The sequence below is a fragment of the Peromyscus maniculatus genome, chromosome 1, assembly GCF_049852395.1.
Source record: "Peromyscus maniculatus bairdii isolate BWxNUB_F1_BW_parent chromosome 1, HU_Pman_BW_mat_3.1, whole genome shotgun sequence".
In the NCBI taxonomy this organism is placed as follows: Eukaryota; Metazoa; Chordata; class Mammalia; order Rodentia; family Cricetidae; genus Peromyscus; species Peromyscus maniculatus.
In genome coordinates this window covers 102,950,681-102,969,607 of record NC_134852.1, presented here as the reverse complement: position 1 = coordinate 102,969,607, position 18,927 = coordinate 102,950,681, and the positions used below count along the sequence as shown (strand labels likewise).

At 38.8% G+C, this 18,927-nt stretch overlaps 1 protein-coding gene across 23 annotated transcripts in view; it reads right to left on the bottom strand.

The window, feature by feature from the left end:
- Positions 1-18,927, bottom strand: part of Dlg2 (discs large MAGUK scaffold protein 2) — a 1,859,766-nt gene that overhangs the window by 419,622 nt on the left and 1,421,217 nt on the right. For 16 of the 23 annotated variants that reach the window (XR_013043174.1, XM_076547134.1, XM_076547135.1 and 13 more), the window contains one exon: positions 8,862-9,017. The exons of the other annotated variants lie outside the window; for them this stretch is intronic. Coding sequence is in view for 15 of the 16 variants with exons in the window: in XM_076547134.1 (XP_076403249.1) it covers positions 8,862-9,017 (156 nt within the window). In the remaining variant the exon portion in view is untranslated. The remainder of the gene's footprint in view (positions 1-8,861; positions 9,018-18,927) is intronic. 23 annotated transcript variants of the gene reach the window in all.

Sequence of the window (18,927 nt, the reverse complement as noted above, 5' to 3'; positions counted from 1 at the left end):
CTGAGGCAGGGAGATCTATAGTTTGAGGCCAGTCAGTGTGATACTGTAAGACCCTATTAGGGGAAAAAAGTCAATTACAAAGTTTATCCTTTAATATGCATAAGGTCTGCCAACCAAATGAAAGGCTTGAAAAGGCTGCAAGAACAAAGTAAATTTGATCTCATAATAAAGATAAAAATATTCTATATTCAAAAACATTTAAGTATCTCCATGAACACAGGAAGTTTTGCTCAGCAGTCCTCCTATGCTGCCAAGCCAACCATCTGTTCGCCTTCATAATTTACTGCATTCATAATTGGGCCATGAATGGAAAGAGCCTTTTGTAATAGTCTTATAAGAAAAAAATCATTTTTATCTAATCCTGAGGTATGTTTATCATGGGGAGATCTTAAGATGTCATCTAAAATACTCACATAGTGTTGTTCATGCTTTTCAGGGTTGCCCTCAGTACTTTGTATGTAAGCACCAAATCCTTCTGGTGACCCAGCCAGATGAATGCCATATTTTTGTTCCTTTACTAATGAGGAAGCTAATGACCAGAAAATAACCACAAATCGCCCACTCAGGTGATTTATAGAGATAACTGCAGAGTCAGAATTCCAAACCTCACAAGACTTAATTCAAAGACTGCTTCTATTCCAGATACTAATTATTTGCTGTTTTTTTTTTTTCATCCATCCATCTATTTGTCTGTCTGTCCTGGCTAGTTGTATGTCAACTTGACAAAAGCTATAGTCATGAGATAGGAGGGAATCTCAATTGAGAAAATGCCTCCATAAGATTAAGCTATAGGTAGTTTCTTAATTAGTGATGAATGTGGGAGGGCTCTATCCATTGTGGGTGGGATCATCCCTGGGCGGGTGATCCTGGAGTCTATAAGAAAGCAGGCTGACCAAGCTGTGGGGAGCAAGTCAGTAAGCAGCACCCCTCTATGGCCTTTGCATCAGCTTCTGGCTCCAGTCTTCTGCCCTGTGTGAGTTCTTGCCCTCACTAGCTTGGTGATAAACTGTTATACATAATTGTGAGCAAAATAAGCCCTTTCCTCCCAAACTTGCCTTTTGGTTATGGTGTTTCATCCCTGCAATAGAATGCAACCCTAACTAAGACACAACAATTAAATGTTGTACACGTTTTTTCAGGCAGAATTCAGTATTTAGAGTGTGATGTGACTACAACATCCATGCAAAGTAAAGGATAGATTCTAGAATTTGCCCACTCAGGTTCAAATCCTACTCAGGTGGAAGTTCCTTTAGGTTCTTGGGACCTCATTTTTCCACCAGAAAAATGAGCAGTGTAATAACACATTCCTTCCCAGGGTACCATGGTGTTTAATGAGTTTATTTTTGTAAATGGCTAATTGGTAAGTAATTAGAAGATGTATATGATAACAATTGCTATTATTGTCATTATTGAAATCATCATCATTACTATATGGCAGGTATCATTTTTAATATAGAATAAAGTGATGAATAAAACAAAATCTTGCTTTAATGGGATTCATATTATAAGGGTAAGTCTTCTTGCTTTGAGATTGTCTGGCTGTGTAGTCCTGACTCACCTGGCATGTTCCCCTGGCCCTGGTCTTTCAGTGTCGAGTATTGACTATCTCATTTTCAGTGATTTTGTTTCATAGTTCCATTTATTTGTCAAGCCAGGAACCACAATGTTTTCAGTACAACTGGTATAATCAGTCACACTTATCTTGTAAAGATAAAATGAGTTAGTGTACATAAAAATGCTACACTGGTCCCAAACTCATAAAAGCACTCAATACATGTTAGTGGTTTTAATTAATATCTATGGTGTGGATGTTACTATTTCCATTCTTTCTGAGTCCTAGAATTTGTTGCTATAGTGATTTTTTTACAGATTTTTCTTCCATGGAAGGCTTTTGAAATTGCACTTATGTTCTGATCTCTTACCACCACCAAATAATATGACAGTTGCCTAAGTAAATACACTCATTATGCCTACAACAACAACAAAAAGATATCCTAAAATAAGGGGAAATTTTCTTACCATCTCAGATGGATACATAGTGTTTTATGTTTTGTTTTGTTTTAGCAGCAGATCAATTAAACTTGATTATTTAATTTCAGGTAGCTATTTAAACCAGAGAAGGAGTTTTGGAACGAGACTAACCTGGGATGGTTCAAGCACTTTCATAACAAATTATTTGCACCTGACCAAGCCTCCACTCCTACCCTACCTGCCAGCCTTGTGAAATGCCAGAGAGCTTGTATGGCAGGTGTGTTTGGTTGCATACTACACAGTTTTCACTGTGATTCAAAATCTGTTCTTGAATTCTTAAAGAAATCCTTGCCCAGGTTTTAAAAACGTAAAAAAAAAATATTGGGACAGATAGTGCTAAGGGGTCATTTAGAGAGTGCCTCAATTGAGAAGCAAGGCACGTTTTCTTAGGAACCTTTGGATGTATCACTTTGTGGAGTGAAGAAGCTGGGAATTAAACCTGGAGAAAGCAGCCTCAGTTCTGTGGTAGGAGCTGATGGATCTCTCCTGACTTTTCTTAATTCAGACTGGGGTTGGGGAGCATCTCCTCCAAAAAGGTAGGGAACCCCTTTCAAATTGAAGCTGCCACACAGATTCTGAAAGTGCTGTGCCTTAGGAGCCGTGTCCTCAGGCCTTCCTCCCTGGTTTTCATTATAAACAGAATGAATAATTCTTTAGCTCCCATCTACCTTTTAAGTAAGTAAGAAGGTCGATGCTTGGTTCATCTTTATTTTCTATTGATGTTATCTCCCAGATTGAGTCGGGTGAGTAAGGCTCAGGGTTTTTTCCATAATCCACAGGTTGGTGGTGGAGTGGATGTGAGATGTGGAGAACTGGATGAGAAGTGGGTACGTGCAGAGTGGGGAGGGAGGAGGTTAAAACTCCATGAGAGCCTGAGTATAAAACTGAGCATGCTCTGAGTGGGATCCAGAGACAGAACTCGGAACCCACACTGATAAAACACTTTTCACCTGACTTGTTGAAGTAAGAGAAAAGAATTTTATGAGTCCAGAGCTTTAAAGAGTGACTAAGTGAGGGGAAAAATACAGACTAGTGAGGTCAGTGCCTGGATGGAGAAATTCATTTACTCGATTTCTCTAGATTCCCACAACCATCTATAAGGAGAACGGCACAGATACAACTATTTCCAAATTTCATGAGCAAACTGAAGCTGAGAGAGAGAGAGAGAGAGAGAGAGAGAGAGAGAGAGAGAGAGAGAGAGAGAGAGAGAGAGAAGGGATAGCTAAAATGTATGTGATTAGTATGGCCAAAGAAAGGACTTGAACTGGTGTAGGTACCATTGTTGGCCTCTCTATAACATCACATGGCCTCTTCTAAACAAGTATCCTAATGTACTTTCTTTCTCTTCCCTGCCATTACTTTAAATAACTTCAAATCCCCTTTGTACATCAATTGTGGAAAATACTATGTTTCATTATGATATTTCACATATAAACGCAACATTTTGTTGTCCTTTAAGGAATTTTAAGTGTATTGATTATGGAGAAGAGTGCCCATTCTCTCTAAGAAGCAGTGTAGTCACCATCTAGTAAATATTCCAAGCCATACAATTCTCCCATGTATCAACATCATTTAACATCATTTAACACATAAGAATCTGAATCTATTTATATCTATCACTGCAGACTCAGTTCTGGTTATCAGGATGGCAACTGTACTTTATGGTGTGGATGATAAACACTAATTTCTGTGCCTTCAAATGCTTTCCACATAGTAGGCAACCCATCTCTTTTAAAGTACGAGCCATATAATAGTTTTAAAATTAGTCAAACCTCCCCACTGTTTAATAGTAAAAACTCCAAAATCCATAGCCTGGCAAGGAAGTCCCTCTGCAGGTAATTGTAACTCCAACTTGATCACTCACCTAAAGCTGCACAAGCCTCCTGGTATTCTCATAAATCACCCTGCTTTTCTCCACCATCAGGCTTATTTCATTTATTTCAAACACATTTCTTCTCCAATCTGAATGATGGTCTCAGTGTCTTCCTGATAATTTCAGGAAAATCAGAAACACAGTCTCTTCGCTTTTAATAATTTTTGGTAGCTGAGGTTTCTAAAACTTGACTTAGTAGGCACAGTGCTAAATGTCCTCAGGGCTTGAGTGCTACCTGATTAATCAGTTGTTCTTTGTGAAAATGAACTTTAAATTTAATTGATTTCAAACATAAAACAAAACAACCAGCTACAGAGATTAGGTCCATTGGGAGAACAGGCCTGTGAGCAGATACATATTACATAGTGACTAAGTCATCACTTGTATGTCATTGAGTTTAAGGGAGGAGACTATGTCTCATCTCCTTTTAAGTACAACATGTAGGATCTGAATGACATGTTACAGTTCCATGAATATATTCTCCTCAATAACCGAAAGTACTTTATATTCATATAATACTTTGAGTCCATTTCTTACCCCAAATCTGCCAGCACATTTTAATAGGCTATCAACTGTTTTGCCTTCGTCTCTCTTTTAAACTGCAAAATAATAATAACTAGGACCATTTTTATACAAGAACACATGAAAATATGATATAGATTTTGAAAAGACAGCCAAGCATACTGTTCACATTGCCTCAGGAGTGTCAAAAGGAATAGCTGGTACTTTCAAAGTAGAAAAACCAATTACAACATCAAAAACTATTTTTTTTTCTTTAAAGAAAAAGTGATGTACTAGATAAGGAGAGGTCTCATAGCAATGTCACTTATTTTAATAGAATTTCACATTTTAGTTTAACTCCAGGCTCTGCTCATTTCTTTGTTGGGCATCACCTGAAAAGTCACTCTAGACATAATCTGCATCTTTAGCCAGTGTGCCAAGCAATTTAATCCGCTTTCCTAAGGAAAACCTAACACTACTTCTTATAGATAATCGTTTAGTAGTAAGATATGTACTCAATTTATCCCTACATATTTGCTATAAGTTCAAAGAACTGAGAACCTTGATTTTTCCACTGAAACTCAGACAATGTAGAAGGAGGGTGCTCCTTAATTTTGTCAATTTGTCTCTGTTTTTCTGGATGCCAATCCAGAATTTATGATACAAACATGGATAGTTTCATAGGTTGAATTTCCCTGAAATAGCTCAAATATTAATCTGAGGTTTGAAGCAGTGACTGCTGGACCAGTATTGATGTACTTCTCAAACAGACTCTGGGGAATTTTCAAATGCCCCAAAAAACACATCACACCAGTCACTGTAGTTTAAAGGTCACACATTTTTCTCCCAACACTTTGGTTGATCTTTTCAGCAAGCACCTCAGGAAAACACTGTTCTAGTATAGTATTTTGCATTTGGCTGGAGCTTGATGTATCTTGGTTAGATGAATAGATAGGTGCATTCTTTCAATACTATTTTTAGATAGATGTCAATGTGTTTTAGTATTATTATGAGACTTATTTAATTATTATTATAGCACAGACTAAGGAAGGTCATAGACTTGGCTCCTCAGCATTATGAGCCTAGAGATGGGATTTCACATCTGACTTCTTCATAAAAGAGCCTATGACTTATTTGAGGTTACAGTAGAAAAGTAAGATATAGTATAGAAAATAGAATCAGAATCTTTGAACGATTCTAGCTACATTTCAAGAAACATCTGCTTGGGGAGATTACTTCTCAGTGGAGAAGTAAATAAACTCTGAGACAAGGTACCCTGTCTTCCTTAAGAGCCCACAGTTGCCTAGTGGGTCTGTAATGTGGATACTGAGTACTAGATTAATTTAGGCAGGAGTGTAATACAAAGCAAGTCTCCATCACTGTGGTTTGTTTCCATCTGTAAATTCAAATATCATGGGATAGTGTCATGCATTTGTTATGAACTGAATAAAGCAAGCTTGAATGGAACCTGGTCTGGAAATAGGTACCAGTTTGCTCGTCTGAAGATCAAATCTCCTTGTTTACATATTTGTTATTTACTAAAATAAAATAAAAGTGCGCAATTCTTAAATTTTCAGGGAGAGATATAAAGGTGTGTGTGTGTGTGAGAGAGAGAGAGAGGGTGGGGGTTGTATAATAGGGACCTGATTTTTCTTTCAGAGAGCTTCTCTAACCCAATGCAATTTAAGTTTGGATCTAAGATGACCAGAAGTTAATTAGGTAACGTGTAGAAAAGCTTTTCAATTCAAGTGAAAAGCACATGGGAAACACTTGAGACAGGTAGAGATGTAACACACTCTGTGAATAGAACGTATGCCAGTGTGAATACTGCGGTCAGCAAAAAGATGAAAGAAATGTGATGTTCAAAAGGCAGGCAGGTGCTAGATCATGCAGAGCCTGACTTTGCATTTTAATCCTAATGCAAAAGGAGAGAGAGATTTGATCTGTTTTCTTTTAACAGATCACTTTAGTTGCATTCACAATATGGTATGAGGCTGACAGTGGAAGTGGTGAGAACAATTAGGAAGCTCTTGTAGGGAGGAGATGACGGGCTTTGATTAAAATGGTAGAAGTAGAAATAGCGGGGCGTGAATAGACATGAGGTGTTATTTTGAGAGTAGAATCAATTGGACCTGAAGATGGACTCAGTGATGGAGGTGGGAAGACTAATGTGCTAAGTTATCATTCTCAGGTCTGTGACTTCAGCCACTGGGCCAATGTTAATGTCATTCATTGAACTGGAGATTGAGGAAGGAGAGCTAAATGGGTTTGAATACTTTCCATATCAGTGTGTTGCTGAAAAAGCCTCTAGAATGGTTACACATATACATCGGTGTAGATTTTTTTTCTCCTAGAGAGATAAAAGAGAAGATAGTGGTCAAATGAAGGAGGGGAAAAGGAGACAGAATTAGAATGAACAGAAAATAGAACCCCCAAAGTCGTGGGGAAGGTAGGTGTGGTTTGGGGAGGGCCGCATATCAAAATCACTCAGGGCATGTGATTTGAAAAGGATATGCTGAACAAACCACAGTGCTTTGATCTGAAAAACCAAGAAACATCTTCTTGTTTTCCTCATAGTGATTACAGGAAGTAGACAGAAAAGCACTATGTCTGATGGGTTCACGCCAGAGTTAGACCCTGACAACTGTTTACTGGTGATTTTTTTTTTAAGGAGGGATCAATCGAGATCCTCAGTGGAGTGGATAGGAATCTATGTAAAACTCACATTCATTAAAATAAAAAAAAATACACTGACAGTGAGTCAGAAAAATAGAGATGAGAAAAAGATAAAGATAGAGAAAAAATAAAAATAAACGGGTAGAGAGATTTTCCAGTGAGCAGAGATGTCTCTGACAGCATGCCTGTGTCGGGGTATGCAGGGACTCCTCCTGTTCTGCCAGGTTGGCTGTCCCTTGGGCTTGAACCCCACAGATCTGTCTTTTAGTGGGTGATCTGGGACAAAGCAGGTAATTCTCAAATCTTTACCTCCTCATTTAGAAAAGTAAAATGATGACCACATCTGTCTCATAATCTGAATCTGAGGACTGAAGGAAATAATTCCTAAGAAGTTCTTTAGCCAAGTGCCTGGCTAAAGAAGAGTTCGGTGTACAGAGCAACCCATGTGGCTGACCACAGTGAGTTGACCATAGGGAAGTCATTACTGTGGTGTAAAGATCTTCCTTTCTTCCCATGGCTATGAAACCTCAGCCCTTTAGTTTCTAACTTGTGTAGGTCACCACACCAATAAATAGGTTTTTTTTGAATCATTAAAAAAGTAGGATTTAATTAATATTTATAAATCACTATGAAGTGTTGTTCAGCTTAAATTACTGCAATAAGTGACATTTTTCCAGCTGATGAGAGAGTCCAAATTTTCTCATTTATTTCTAGAAATGCCAGCTAGAACATAAAGTTCGCCTTTAGTTTTGTGTGAGATGAAAACATGAAAAAAAAAAAAGATGTTTTAAATGAAGGCCCTATTAATGTATTTATTTTCACCTTGAACCATTCTAAAATCTGTATGTATTTTTCTCAGCCCAGACAATATTATGAAGACATTGAGTCTGAAAACATAATTCAATAAGCACCCACTCTGCATAGGAACCTTCCAGCTGGGCTCTCCATCTAGACTGAATTGCAAGCACCTCATGGAGCACCAGATTTTATTTTTCCTACCTTGCTTTCTCTGTGACTCTGGCTACTACTTGATAACAGGCTTTTTATTACTCATGTGCATGTTTTAGGATATTAAAGCAGAATTGTGTCCAGTCATTGGACATAGAAGAATTTGCTTGCGAAGTTGTTATGGAAAAACTCAGAACATTCTAAGGTTAAATTTGATCTGTGTATTTACTGGCAAGATCATGCTGAGGGACATCCCACATCCTTCCTTGACTTTTATATCTTTACATATGCAGGGATGAATTAAATAAGACAATGTATGTAAAAACCTAGCAAGTAACAAAGTGTAAATATTTTTTATATTCACTGTGGTTATATAGAACCAATTAATTTTATAGTTTTAGGAAACTGGTTAATTTCTCAGGAAGCCAGTTATATGGTGACTTTAATATTCTAAATGACAATAATAGTATGTAGATGTTTAGGTCATTGTGTAAGAGGCATAGTGAACATTTATTAAGTATTATTTAAGATACTCAGTAAATGTTCTCTTTTATCCCTCTAATGAAGGAAATGGTGCTGGAACAATGTAATTATTTCCTCAGTGAACAGGTGGAGCTCTACATGATCATGTCTGAAAGTGCTTTGTGAGCTCAGCAGCAAGAAAAAAAAAAAGCAATGTTCTTAATTTCTCCCATTGTTCCATGGAAGCAGAACATCTCTCCACAAGGAAGGTGCTGAGTGCAAAACACAAGTGAGCGGAGACGGATTCCACCCACCAATCCTTGTGGAAGCACATGCAACTGGAGCCGAAGTGAGGAAGCGCATGCAGTACCTGGTCATGTCAGAGTCAGGGAGCAGGCCTAGGTGGTAGTGGGGGTAGGGAGCTGAGAGGAGGAAGCTTTTGTCACACTCAACAGGGGAATAGTGCCTGGGAGAAGCAGGCTTATCACATAGTTTGTTCACAGTGCTGTAAACAGGTTCCGGAGGCCTGGTGACACAAGAGGAAGAGAGAGATGCATAGTTAGCACACAGGAGGACCAATCACGCAGCTAGCAGCATTTCACTGTATTTCAAAGGAAAAACCCAACTTCATGACATTTTATCATTACGTCCCAGTACAAATCAAATTTTCGCTTATGCTTAATACATCACACATTATTTTTAGATTTAGTTATACATGTATTGACTTTCTTCTTTAGCCTCAGTTGTGAGTAGATATAGCACCATCAAAGTGTTTAGTCCAATGTGGCCTGAGTAGAGAGTTTTCTGAGAAGGCTGCTGACAGGGAAGTTGATTTTGCTAGGATCTTTGTAATTATTTCCTCCCTCTGTTAACTTGAGACTCAAAGAAATATGATGACTGGTACTTCAATAACTACTTTGGACCATGGAGCCACCTAGAGAATAGAGGTAAATTATACAGGCAGTTGAGCATAAAGGATGAGCTGGGGGAGCCAGTGTCACTGGTGACACGTGGGGAGATTATAGTGCTTCTGGGCTCCTTTCATGTAGGATAAAAACACATTATCTAGGTTAAGGTGCTGTCACCTTTTGTTATATAAACAGGATCTAAAATTCAGATGTACTTTTATAAAATGTAAGTTTGTAGCTTTAATACAAAGAAATAGTATCTTAGCCTACCATAAGGGCTAATACATTTAGTTACATTTGTAATTCATTCCTACACAGGAAAATAAAAGAAGTGCTCCTTTCTTACTATATAATGTGGAGTTTGTAACTATTCAGAGAACTCACTGACTCTCTGTGTTCAGACATTTCTGGAATCTGTTCTAAACTGCCAGCACAGAATCTTGGGAAAAAGGAGTTAATGAATATAAAACATCCCCATGATGATGCAACCCCAGTAGCCTATTTGCCCAGGAGAACTGATTCAATTTTCAGTCTGATGTTGACTCTATAGACCAAGAAAATGATGTTACCATCTTTCCTAGTTCAGTTGTACCATATTTAGAGAAAAAAAAATAAAATCAAAACTGACTAATATGTGTCCTCAAAAATATTGTAGCTATATTGTATTCAGCTAAGGATAAATGCTTTGCTTTCTGAATACCATATTACATTCAAGACGATGAAAATGGACTTTGTACTTTGCCAAGAGTTGAACTTTTTAAACTTTTACCTATATTTCCATAGTAATTCTATGTCTGTATAATATTATTACGTTATTCAAGAATTAAATAATTCAGCATTTGGGGAAAGCTGAAATACATTGGGTTTTAGAAGGAGCTGCTTTTTTTTCTTGCTTATAGTCACCACCAATATTCCTTCATCATAAATTAATTACTTATCTATGCTTAATCAAGTATCATCCAAAGCCTTGTGAAAGCAGAGGTAAATTACTGGTGTCACAGATTCATGTAACTCTGCTATTTAATCTTCCATTCCTTTCTTCCTAGTTTATGTGTTACTTTTACATGGTCACATGCTAAAGACTAGGTATCTCTGACTCAGGTTCTTTTCTTGGCTGTAAGAACATGATACCCGTGGACATGAATCAATGAGAAGAAACAAAAACTAAGACATAGCACCCTTGACTAAGTCCTCTTCTAAGTAAATAGCAAAAATCAAAATGATGGTGAGAAGGTGGCTCATCTTTGAAGCTTTTCAACCAATAGCTTCATTAAAGTCCTAGATTCTGCCACGTAGTATGTAAAATATAGGTCTCAGCACAATACACTGCAAGTGCTACACAAGTTATATTTAGAATGCTTATGCTAGGAACTGGATAAAAATTCACTGAATCAACAGATAATATTTATCTCCTTTACTAAGAAAAATACATTATCCTGGTTCTTTCAAGAAAGACCTGAGATATTTTGAGTATTATTAGATTGTCCATTAGATCTAAAACATTTTATATTTTTATTAATTTTTAGGTTACAAAGAGGGATGAAACCCCAATGTTGCTGTTGAAAAAAATGAAAGAAAAACTTTAAGTACTTGGCATGCAGGGTTTGTTTGCCCACTGAAGATTGAGGCCCTTGAGTTACTCTGTGGCCACCGTGCCTGCCCATAGTTCTTGTGAGAGTTCCTCTCCTTGTACATCATTCTCCATGAAGACTTCTTAGTCCTGAGCCCCAGAACGTTTAATGCCTGAAGCCAATATATTAGTCATTCCTTGTAGTTATGTTCCCTGTGTCACCTCTGCAGACAGACAAGGAATGCCAATCCCTGTCACTGGGATCTGAGTGGCTGGAATAGATGTCACCATCTCTCCAGTAAAGAAATGTAGCAGGGACATACTTTTCTGCAGTGTGAGTCAGCCAGTCACAATGAAAGGACCTGGTTATCTTGTTATAAGCACACAGAATCAGAAAGTAATGAATATGGAAATCCAACAAAGGTATTTACTTGCTCCTTTTATTCTGTGATTATTTCCAGGACTAGTGGAAGGGATAGTTGAAGGTATTAGTGAAATCTCTAAGTGAATTGATAAATAAATCATTATCCTGCTATGCACTCTCCAAAGGCCATAGAAAAACGACTTCTTGGTCTCATCTGCTGAGCCATCAGCATTTATTTGCTCATCTATGGGTTTATAATTGCAGGCTCTTGTAGCATATAATTAACACAGTCCTGGCCCTTGGTGATCTCTGAACTCCATTAGCACTTGCTATTTGCTTTGCTTCCTTCATATTTTTAATCACAAACACATGCACAATTATGGCACACTGGAGAGGGATGCGGCATCCATACCTTATTTAAAAAAACCTATCCTGTCTGTAATGGCCCCTCCCTCCCCCTACTTGATTCCAGCTCAACTCAGTCCCATCATAGCCAGTGTAACAGACCATTTGACCAGAACTGGGTCCCTCCTGCAGTTCATGATATGTATGGTAGGTGCTGTGGGATGTTTTTCTATATGCTGTGAATATGCATTGCTCTGATTGGTTAATAAATAAAGCTGTATCGGCTTATGGCAAGGCAGCTTAGAGGCAGGCAGGAAATATAAGCAGAAAGACAGGAGGAGGGAAGGTAGAGGTGGAGGAGATGCCATCTGTCTGTCCAGGAAGCAGCATGTAATGGCACACAGGTAAAGCCATGGAACACATGGCTACATATAGATGAATAGAAATGGCATGAGTTTAGCTATAAGAGCTAGCTAGCAAAAAGCCTGAGACATTAGGCCATATACTTTGAAAATAATATAAGCCTTTGTGTGTTTATTTGGGACCAAGTTGCTGCAGGTGCGGGTGGGAGAGAATTGTCTCAACTTCAGGGCCCAGGTGGGACACAAGAAAAATTCCAGCTACAGTAGGGATCAAAAGAAAAAGAGGGGAAAAAAACCCAACCAGGACTACTTAGGTGGATTCTTCTTTAAGAATTGGATAATTATGTGCAAAGTGTCTCACCATAGGCACTAGGCTCCAAAAAGGCAGCTCATACACTAGGGACAGGTCCTGATCCCACTGCCTGGGGCCCCCCTATACAGTTCAAGCTCAACAACTGTCTTGCTTATCCAGAGGGGCTAGTCCAGTACCATGGGGGCTCCTCAGCTATTGGTCCACAGTTCATGCATTTCCACTAGTTTGGCTAATTGTCTCTGTACATTTTCCAGTTATGGTCTTGATATCCCTTGCTCATTGAATCACTCCTCTCTCTTATTAATTGGACTCCTGGAGCTCCTCCTGGGATGCGGCCATGGATCTCTGCATCTGCTTCCATCCGTCACTGGGTGAGGGTTCTATGATGACAGTTAGGGTATTCAGCCATTGGATCACCAGAGTAGGCCACCTCAGGCACCCTCTCGACTATTGCCAGTAGTCTATAGTGGAGTCATCCTTGTGGATTCCTGGGAACCTCCATAGCACTCTGCTTCTCCCTATTCCCATGGTGTCTTCATTTATCATGGTATCTCTTTCCTTACTCTCCCACTCTGTTCCCATTCCAGCTCGAACCTCCCTCTCCTCTAAGCTCTCATCCCCACAGTTTGCACATCCTTGGTGAAGGGAGGAGGGGCTTGGACCTGCCTAAACTGAATGTACCAGGCTCTGCTGACTCCCCATGGGAGACCTTGCCTTGGAGCGAGTGGGAATAGGGGGTGGGTTAGGGGGGAAGACTGGGGGGTGGGAGGAGGGAGGACAGAGGGATCTGTGGTTGGCATGTAAAATGAATAGAAAATCCTTAATAGAACAAAAGAATTGGATAGTTATGAATAAAGGTAAAGAAAGAGGAATTAGCTGGCAGTATAAGGAAATGCAGACACACAGAGACTCACTGTAGAGGCATATTCTAACCATAGAGAACCAGAGTGGACCTCTACTACACATGTCCAAATATCTGCAGTTCACAGTCTGGGTTCTTGTTAGAATAATAATCTAGGTTCACCCCATAAGGCAGCCTAGGAGGAGTATGTAGGCCATTGAACTTCCCTGATTATTCCCTTGTGACCTTTGTTGTACAATGAAACTAAACTACAAACCTCCTGCCTTATCCCCTTGGCAGAGCTTAGGTCAGATCTCTTGCTTGCAATTAGAAAAAAATAAAACAGACACTCTCAGTCACTGCTCAGGAAAAGTGCCAAACCTTGACTCCATGAAATCTCACAGAATCTGAGGCCAGGGCCAAGCCAATCCTGCCTTTCAAATGTTGATATTTGGTTCATGACTGGTTCTTTTGCATTAATTTTATTTTTAAATATTGCATTAAAATTTTATTAGTGCTGAGTTTTGTTGGTGTTCCTTTAAATTTTGCATCTGGAGTGAATATTTAGTGTCTTAGCTTAGCCCAGGGTTCTTACTGTGCAATTCCCCAATGGCGGCCATTATTATCATGGTTTTTTCCTAAAATTCAATTCTCCAGGAATTCATAGCTCTTCAGAAGATCTCTTTCTACATGAGGATACATGGAGACAAATTCCTCACCACTCATCCCAAACCAGGCATGTTACACTATAGCTCTTTCGTGTACTCAGAAGTCTCTACACAGAGACAAAACAAAGACTGTGATTGTGGTAGGTATCTTCTGAAGACTCATGTTCACTCCTGACATTGAAAAGGTCATTAATAATCTGTCACAGCCCTGGAACCTGTTGACCACTTTCTCTAAATTTCTCCAGTATTCTCACTGCTTCTAACAACAGATGAGGGCCAACTCTACCTCATCATGTGTGTGCCTGCATCTTTATAGTATTTTTTATTTTTTCTCGTAGGGTTCACAGCTGTGGTGTCATTTCAAGCTATTGGGCCATAACTAATTTATTATTAATAATAGTCTGTGTACCAGGATCTGAAAATAATTCTTTTTAAAATAGAAAATGTGGTTGGTTTACTGTTTTCTCTATACCAACAATGCTCTCAATTCTATTTTTAACATGTTTACTCATTGAAGGGAGGGAGGGTAAAGTTAGCATCATATCATTCAAAAATCATCTTCAAAGTTTTGAATTATTAACATGTTTTATTTATTCCATAAGAGTATTTAGGTTTCAATAAAACAAGCCTTTTCAAGACAGTTGGGTTCAGCCTGGGTCATGCAGTGTTAAGGTGAATGGCAAAGACGAAAAGAGGCTCATGGTACTTTGATACTAGATGCGCACATTGAGGTACAGGAAGATCTGGGGGTTTTCTGAAATATATTCAAGTAAATATTACCTGAAACACACAGTGTCAGACCAAGGACTCTGAGACCCTGTTTGGGTTAGTGGAGGAAAGGTCAATGTCCTAAATTAGTACTTAAACTCTTAGACTTTTATAAAATCACCCTTTAAGATTTTTCTTCAATTTTTTCTTTTTAATTGAATTTTAAAGGTAAGATATAAACCTACAAGTAGTAATTTAATAATTAACTAGCATCTTTGTAAAGAGAAGTCCAATAAAACATGAGATAATTAACTACATAGAAAATTAAAGACAGAGCTAAGATTTTTTTTTTAAAACTCATATAGTTAAGCACTAAGCTGGAAAAGATATCTGTTCACATAAAATCATCAGTATTTTTAAGTTGTTTCCTACAAATAAGTGAGAATAACAGCACACAATAAAAACTAAACAAAGGTCACTAGCATCTAATCACACACAAAAAAGATAGAAATAGCAAATAGGTACACACATATAAATGCTGGACCCCAGTGGGAATGAAGTTAATGCAAATTAAACCAAGTGCCTCTTTCTGTGTATTGTAGAAACAGTGTTTCTGAGCTAACAGATCATCATTTAGTTGTGGTATGGCAAGAAAGACGCCCATATTGCTGGCTCTATGGGGTGTGAAACCTCTTATAACTTTTCAAGAAAGCAATTTGGCAGTATATTTCAGAAGCTTTAGCTGTAATCCTGTCTTTTCTTTCAGACATTCTACCCATAGTCAGATGTCTTAAAATTTAAAAAATGTGCACAAAGGTTTTTATATAGAGAAAGCTATCTGGTTTGTTATTAGAGCAAAAAAGAATAAAAAATATAATATTTGACCAGGGCACAAAGATATACCCACAAGATGGTTTATAATAGCGATTAAAGTTGATGATATTCATGCAAATAGGAAATCTATTGCATTATGTCAAACATAACACAAAGTTGTACCTGGGGCTAGAGGGGCAGTGGATAGTGTATGCACCTATTTCCTTACCACTTTTGAAAGAGTCTGAAGTGAGGATGTCCAAGTTATCAAGGTGGTAATGGGGGAATAGAGGGTCCATTGTGGATTGAAGTGGGGTGATGGGGCTTCCATAAAGCAGCAACAGCAAGAAAAATTTGAAGATGAGCCTGAAAACCAGCCTCATTTAGAAGTTTATTAAAGGTTTACATAGGAGATGAAGTCCCGGGACGATGCTGGTCTCGTTTACAACTCTGGCAGCCATGCCGACGGGAAGCCATGGAGGTCAGCATTCTTCCAGCTGGGTGCAGTTTAAATAGTTCAGTCACCCGACTGTTCACTTACATATGTATTCCTCTGCTCCACACATTTGTCAGAGACTTACTCTGAGCATGGCGGTAGAGAATGATAAACACTGAGTAGAGAGTAGTAGTAAGAAAGGCTAAGTGCTTCTTCTGTTCAAGGAGCAGCATTTTATTCGGAAGGAAACCTCCTTGCAAGAGCAGTTATCCAGGCCACTTCAGACGAGAGGATACACACACCTGGGGACCCACAAGGAGCTGTACTCCAGTGTCAGTAGGTGGAGACCTATGGAGCTGGAATGCTAGTCTTGAGTTTTCCTGCGGGAATCCCATCTTTGTTTTGTGTTTTGTTGTAGTTTCCTTTGTTTGAGACAGGTGTTCAGGGGGAAGCTCTACCTCAGTCCTTGGCAATCATATATCCAAAGCGTCTGGAATGTTCTGGTAGAAGCTTCACCCCAGCCCCTGGCACTTATATACCCAAAGCGTCTGGAATGTTCTGGTCGAAGCTTCACCCCAACTCCCCTCCCCCATCTCTCTCCCCAAATCCTGCCTGTCTCAAGTCTGCCAAACAGGGCTCCTCCCCGCAGAAATGCTCGAGACCACTCCCACGGGGTATTGAAATTACACCCTAGAAAACAGACGTGGTTTTTTGGTCTCTCTTCCTGTCTCTTCCTGGGGGACTGGAGAATCACCCAGAGCTTTTTCTAATTCAGTTTGATTTGGTCTGATTTGGATTGCTACATCAGCAGAGAGGCTTATTTCTTGCTATGCAGCCCAATCCGGCTTTGAACTCACTATGTAGCCTAGGCTGTTTTTTTTGTCTTCCTGTCCTAGTCTCAAGTGCCGGGATTATAGGCACAAACTACCATAGGACATCAGATACACCTTTCTCTTTATGCCTCTTCTTTGTCTTTCCTTTTACCTGTTCTCAAACACACTGGCAATTACCTCCCATGTAAAAAGAAAAACAAAACAAAACAAACAAAAAACAAAGAAAATGATCCCTAAGTCTAATTATCTAGATATACTTACAAGCTTTGGGGTCCTGAGAAAACTATTCATCCCTGTGCCTCAGTTTTCATGTCCATGAACCTGAATAGTGTCTTCTTCTCAACCTGTGGGTTGCAATCCCTCTGGGGGCTGAAAGACCCTTTCCACAGGGGTTGCCAAAGACCATCAGAAAGCACAGATATTTACATTACAATTCATAACTGTAGCAAAGTCACAGTTATGAAGTAGCAATGAAAATAATTTTATGGTTGGAGAGCACCACAACATGAGGAACCCCATTTAAGGATCGCAACAACATTAGGAGGGTTGAAAACCACTGCTCTAGATGGAATGATGTATGAACAGCACCTAGCACAGTAAAAATGACTATCACTCATGCTAATAGGCATTTGGGCAGTAGGTCATCAGGTTTGTATACCTAGCTTGTCACTTTTGAGGATGGGAATTCAGTTTCTGGGATCAGCTCTCCTTATGATGTTCAAACCGTATTTATAATTATTTTTAGGTTGCTGAATTTAGTTAATAAAAAATAGGGCACTCAGTTAAATCTTAAATTCAGATAAACAATCAAGAACTGTTTAGTTAAACTACACAGGGCACATAGAAAGTGTTTATTATTTATCACTGCATAAATTAAAATTTAATTGGGTATCTTTATTTTACCTGCAAAACATCCAGTTCCTTTGCCTTGCAATCTGCCCAACCTTGACAGTACTTTGCTTTTAGCACTGGAAAGAAAGGCAACTATTCACTCAGAAGAATAATTTGCTGTTGACTTTGACATTCTTTTTTGACTTGTTGTATTTTTTAAATTAGCAAATATGTTTAATTTATTCTGCTAACTGCTCCATTCAATGGCCATCTTTACTTCTACATGAAGACATATAATTTTTAAATAATAGTTGATCACACACACACACACACACACACACACACACACACACACACACACTGTGGGATAGTTTATGTCAAATTGCTCTGATTGGTCAATAAATAAAACACTGATTGGCCAGTGGCCAGGCAGGAAGTAGGTGGGACAAGGAGAGAGGAAAATTTTGGGAAGCAGAAGGCAGAGGTAGGAAGACACTGCCAGCCACTGTCATGACCAGCAGCATGTGAAGACACCGGTAAGACACCAGCCACGTGGCAAGGTATAGATTTATGGAAATGGATTAATTTAAGCTATAAGAACAGTTAGCAAGAAGCCTGTTGTGGCCATACAGTTTGTATGTAATATAAGTCTCTGTGTTTACTTGGTTGGGTCTGAGCGGCTGTGGGACTGGCGGGTGACAAAGATTTGTCCTGACTGTGGGCAAGGCAGGAAAACTCTAGCTACACACACACACACACACACACACACACACCAGTGCTTTCACTTTCAAATTATACATTGTATATTATAGATCTGTCTAAATCAGGATGCAGTGCCATCACTTTTTAAAAAAATATTTTTAATTAAAATTGATATAGTTACATTAATTCCCGACCTCCCCTGCCCTGCTTTCCTCCTTCCAGCCTCATCCCAGCTATCTTCCCATGAACCTCTCCTATGTTCTTCCACTCTCAAGTTGATAACAGCATCATTATTATGTCACCTTACTGCTACAGAGCTCCTTCCTGCACACAGGTGGTCATGGTAAAACCTCCAGTCTTCAATTTAAAAATTCCATTTCTAAGAATGTCCCCCACCAAGTTGAGCACAACAGTTATTCAGAAAATTTTCGTCGATGATGGGGTTTGAAAAGGCAAAGGCAAAACACTGGGAAAGCATACATGGTCATTAGTATTGCACACACACACACACACACACACACATGCATTAAAACCACTGCTTTTTAAGTAGTTTTGATGACACATAAAATAGTCACAAAATCTTTTAAGTGAAAAGGAGCTAAAATAGTATGTATAGTTTAAATTTGTGTGATTAAGAAAGTTATGAAGTGTGGCACTAATTTTATTCTTTTGCTTAGTAGGGAGAGAGAGACAGAGAGCAATTGAAAGAATGGAGGGGGAGGGAAAAGAGAGAATGAGAGAG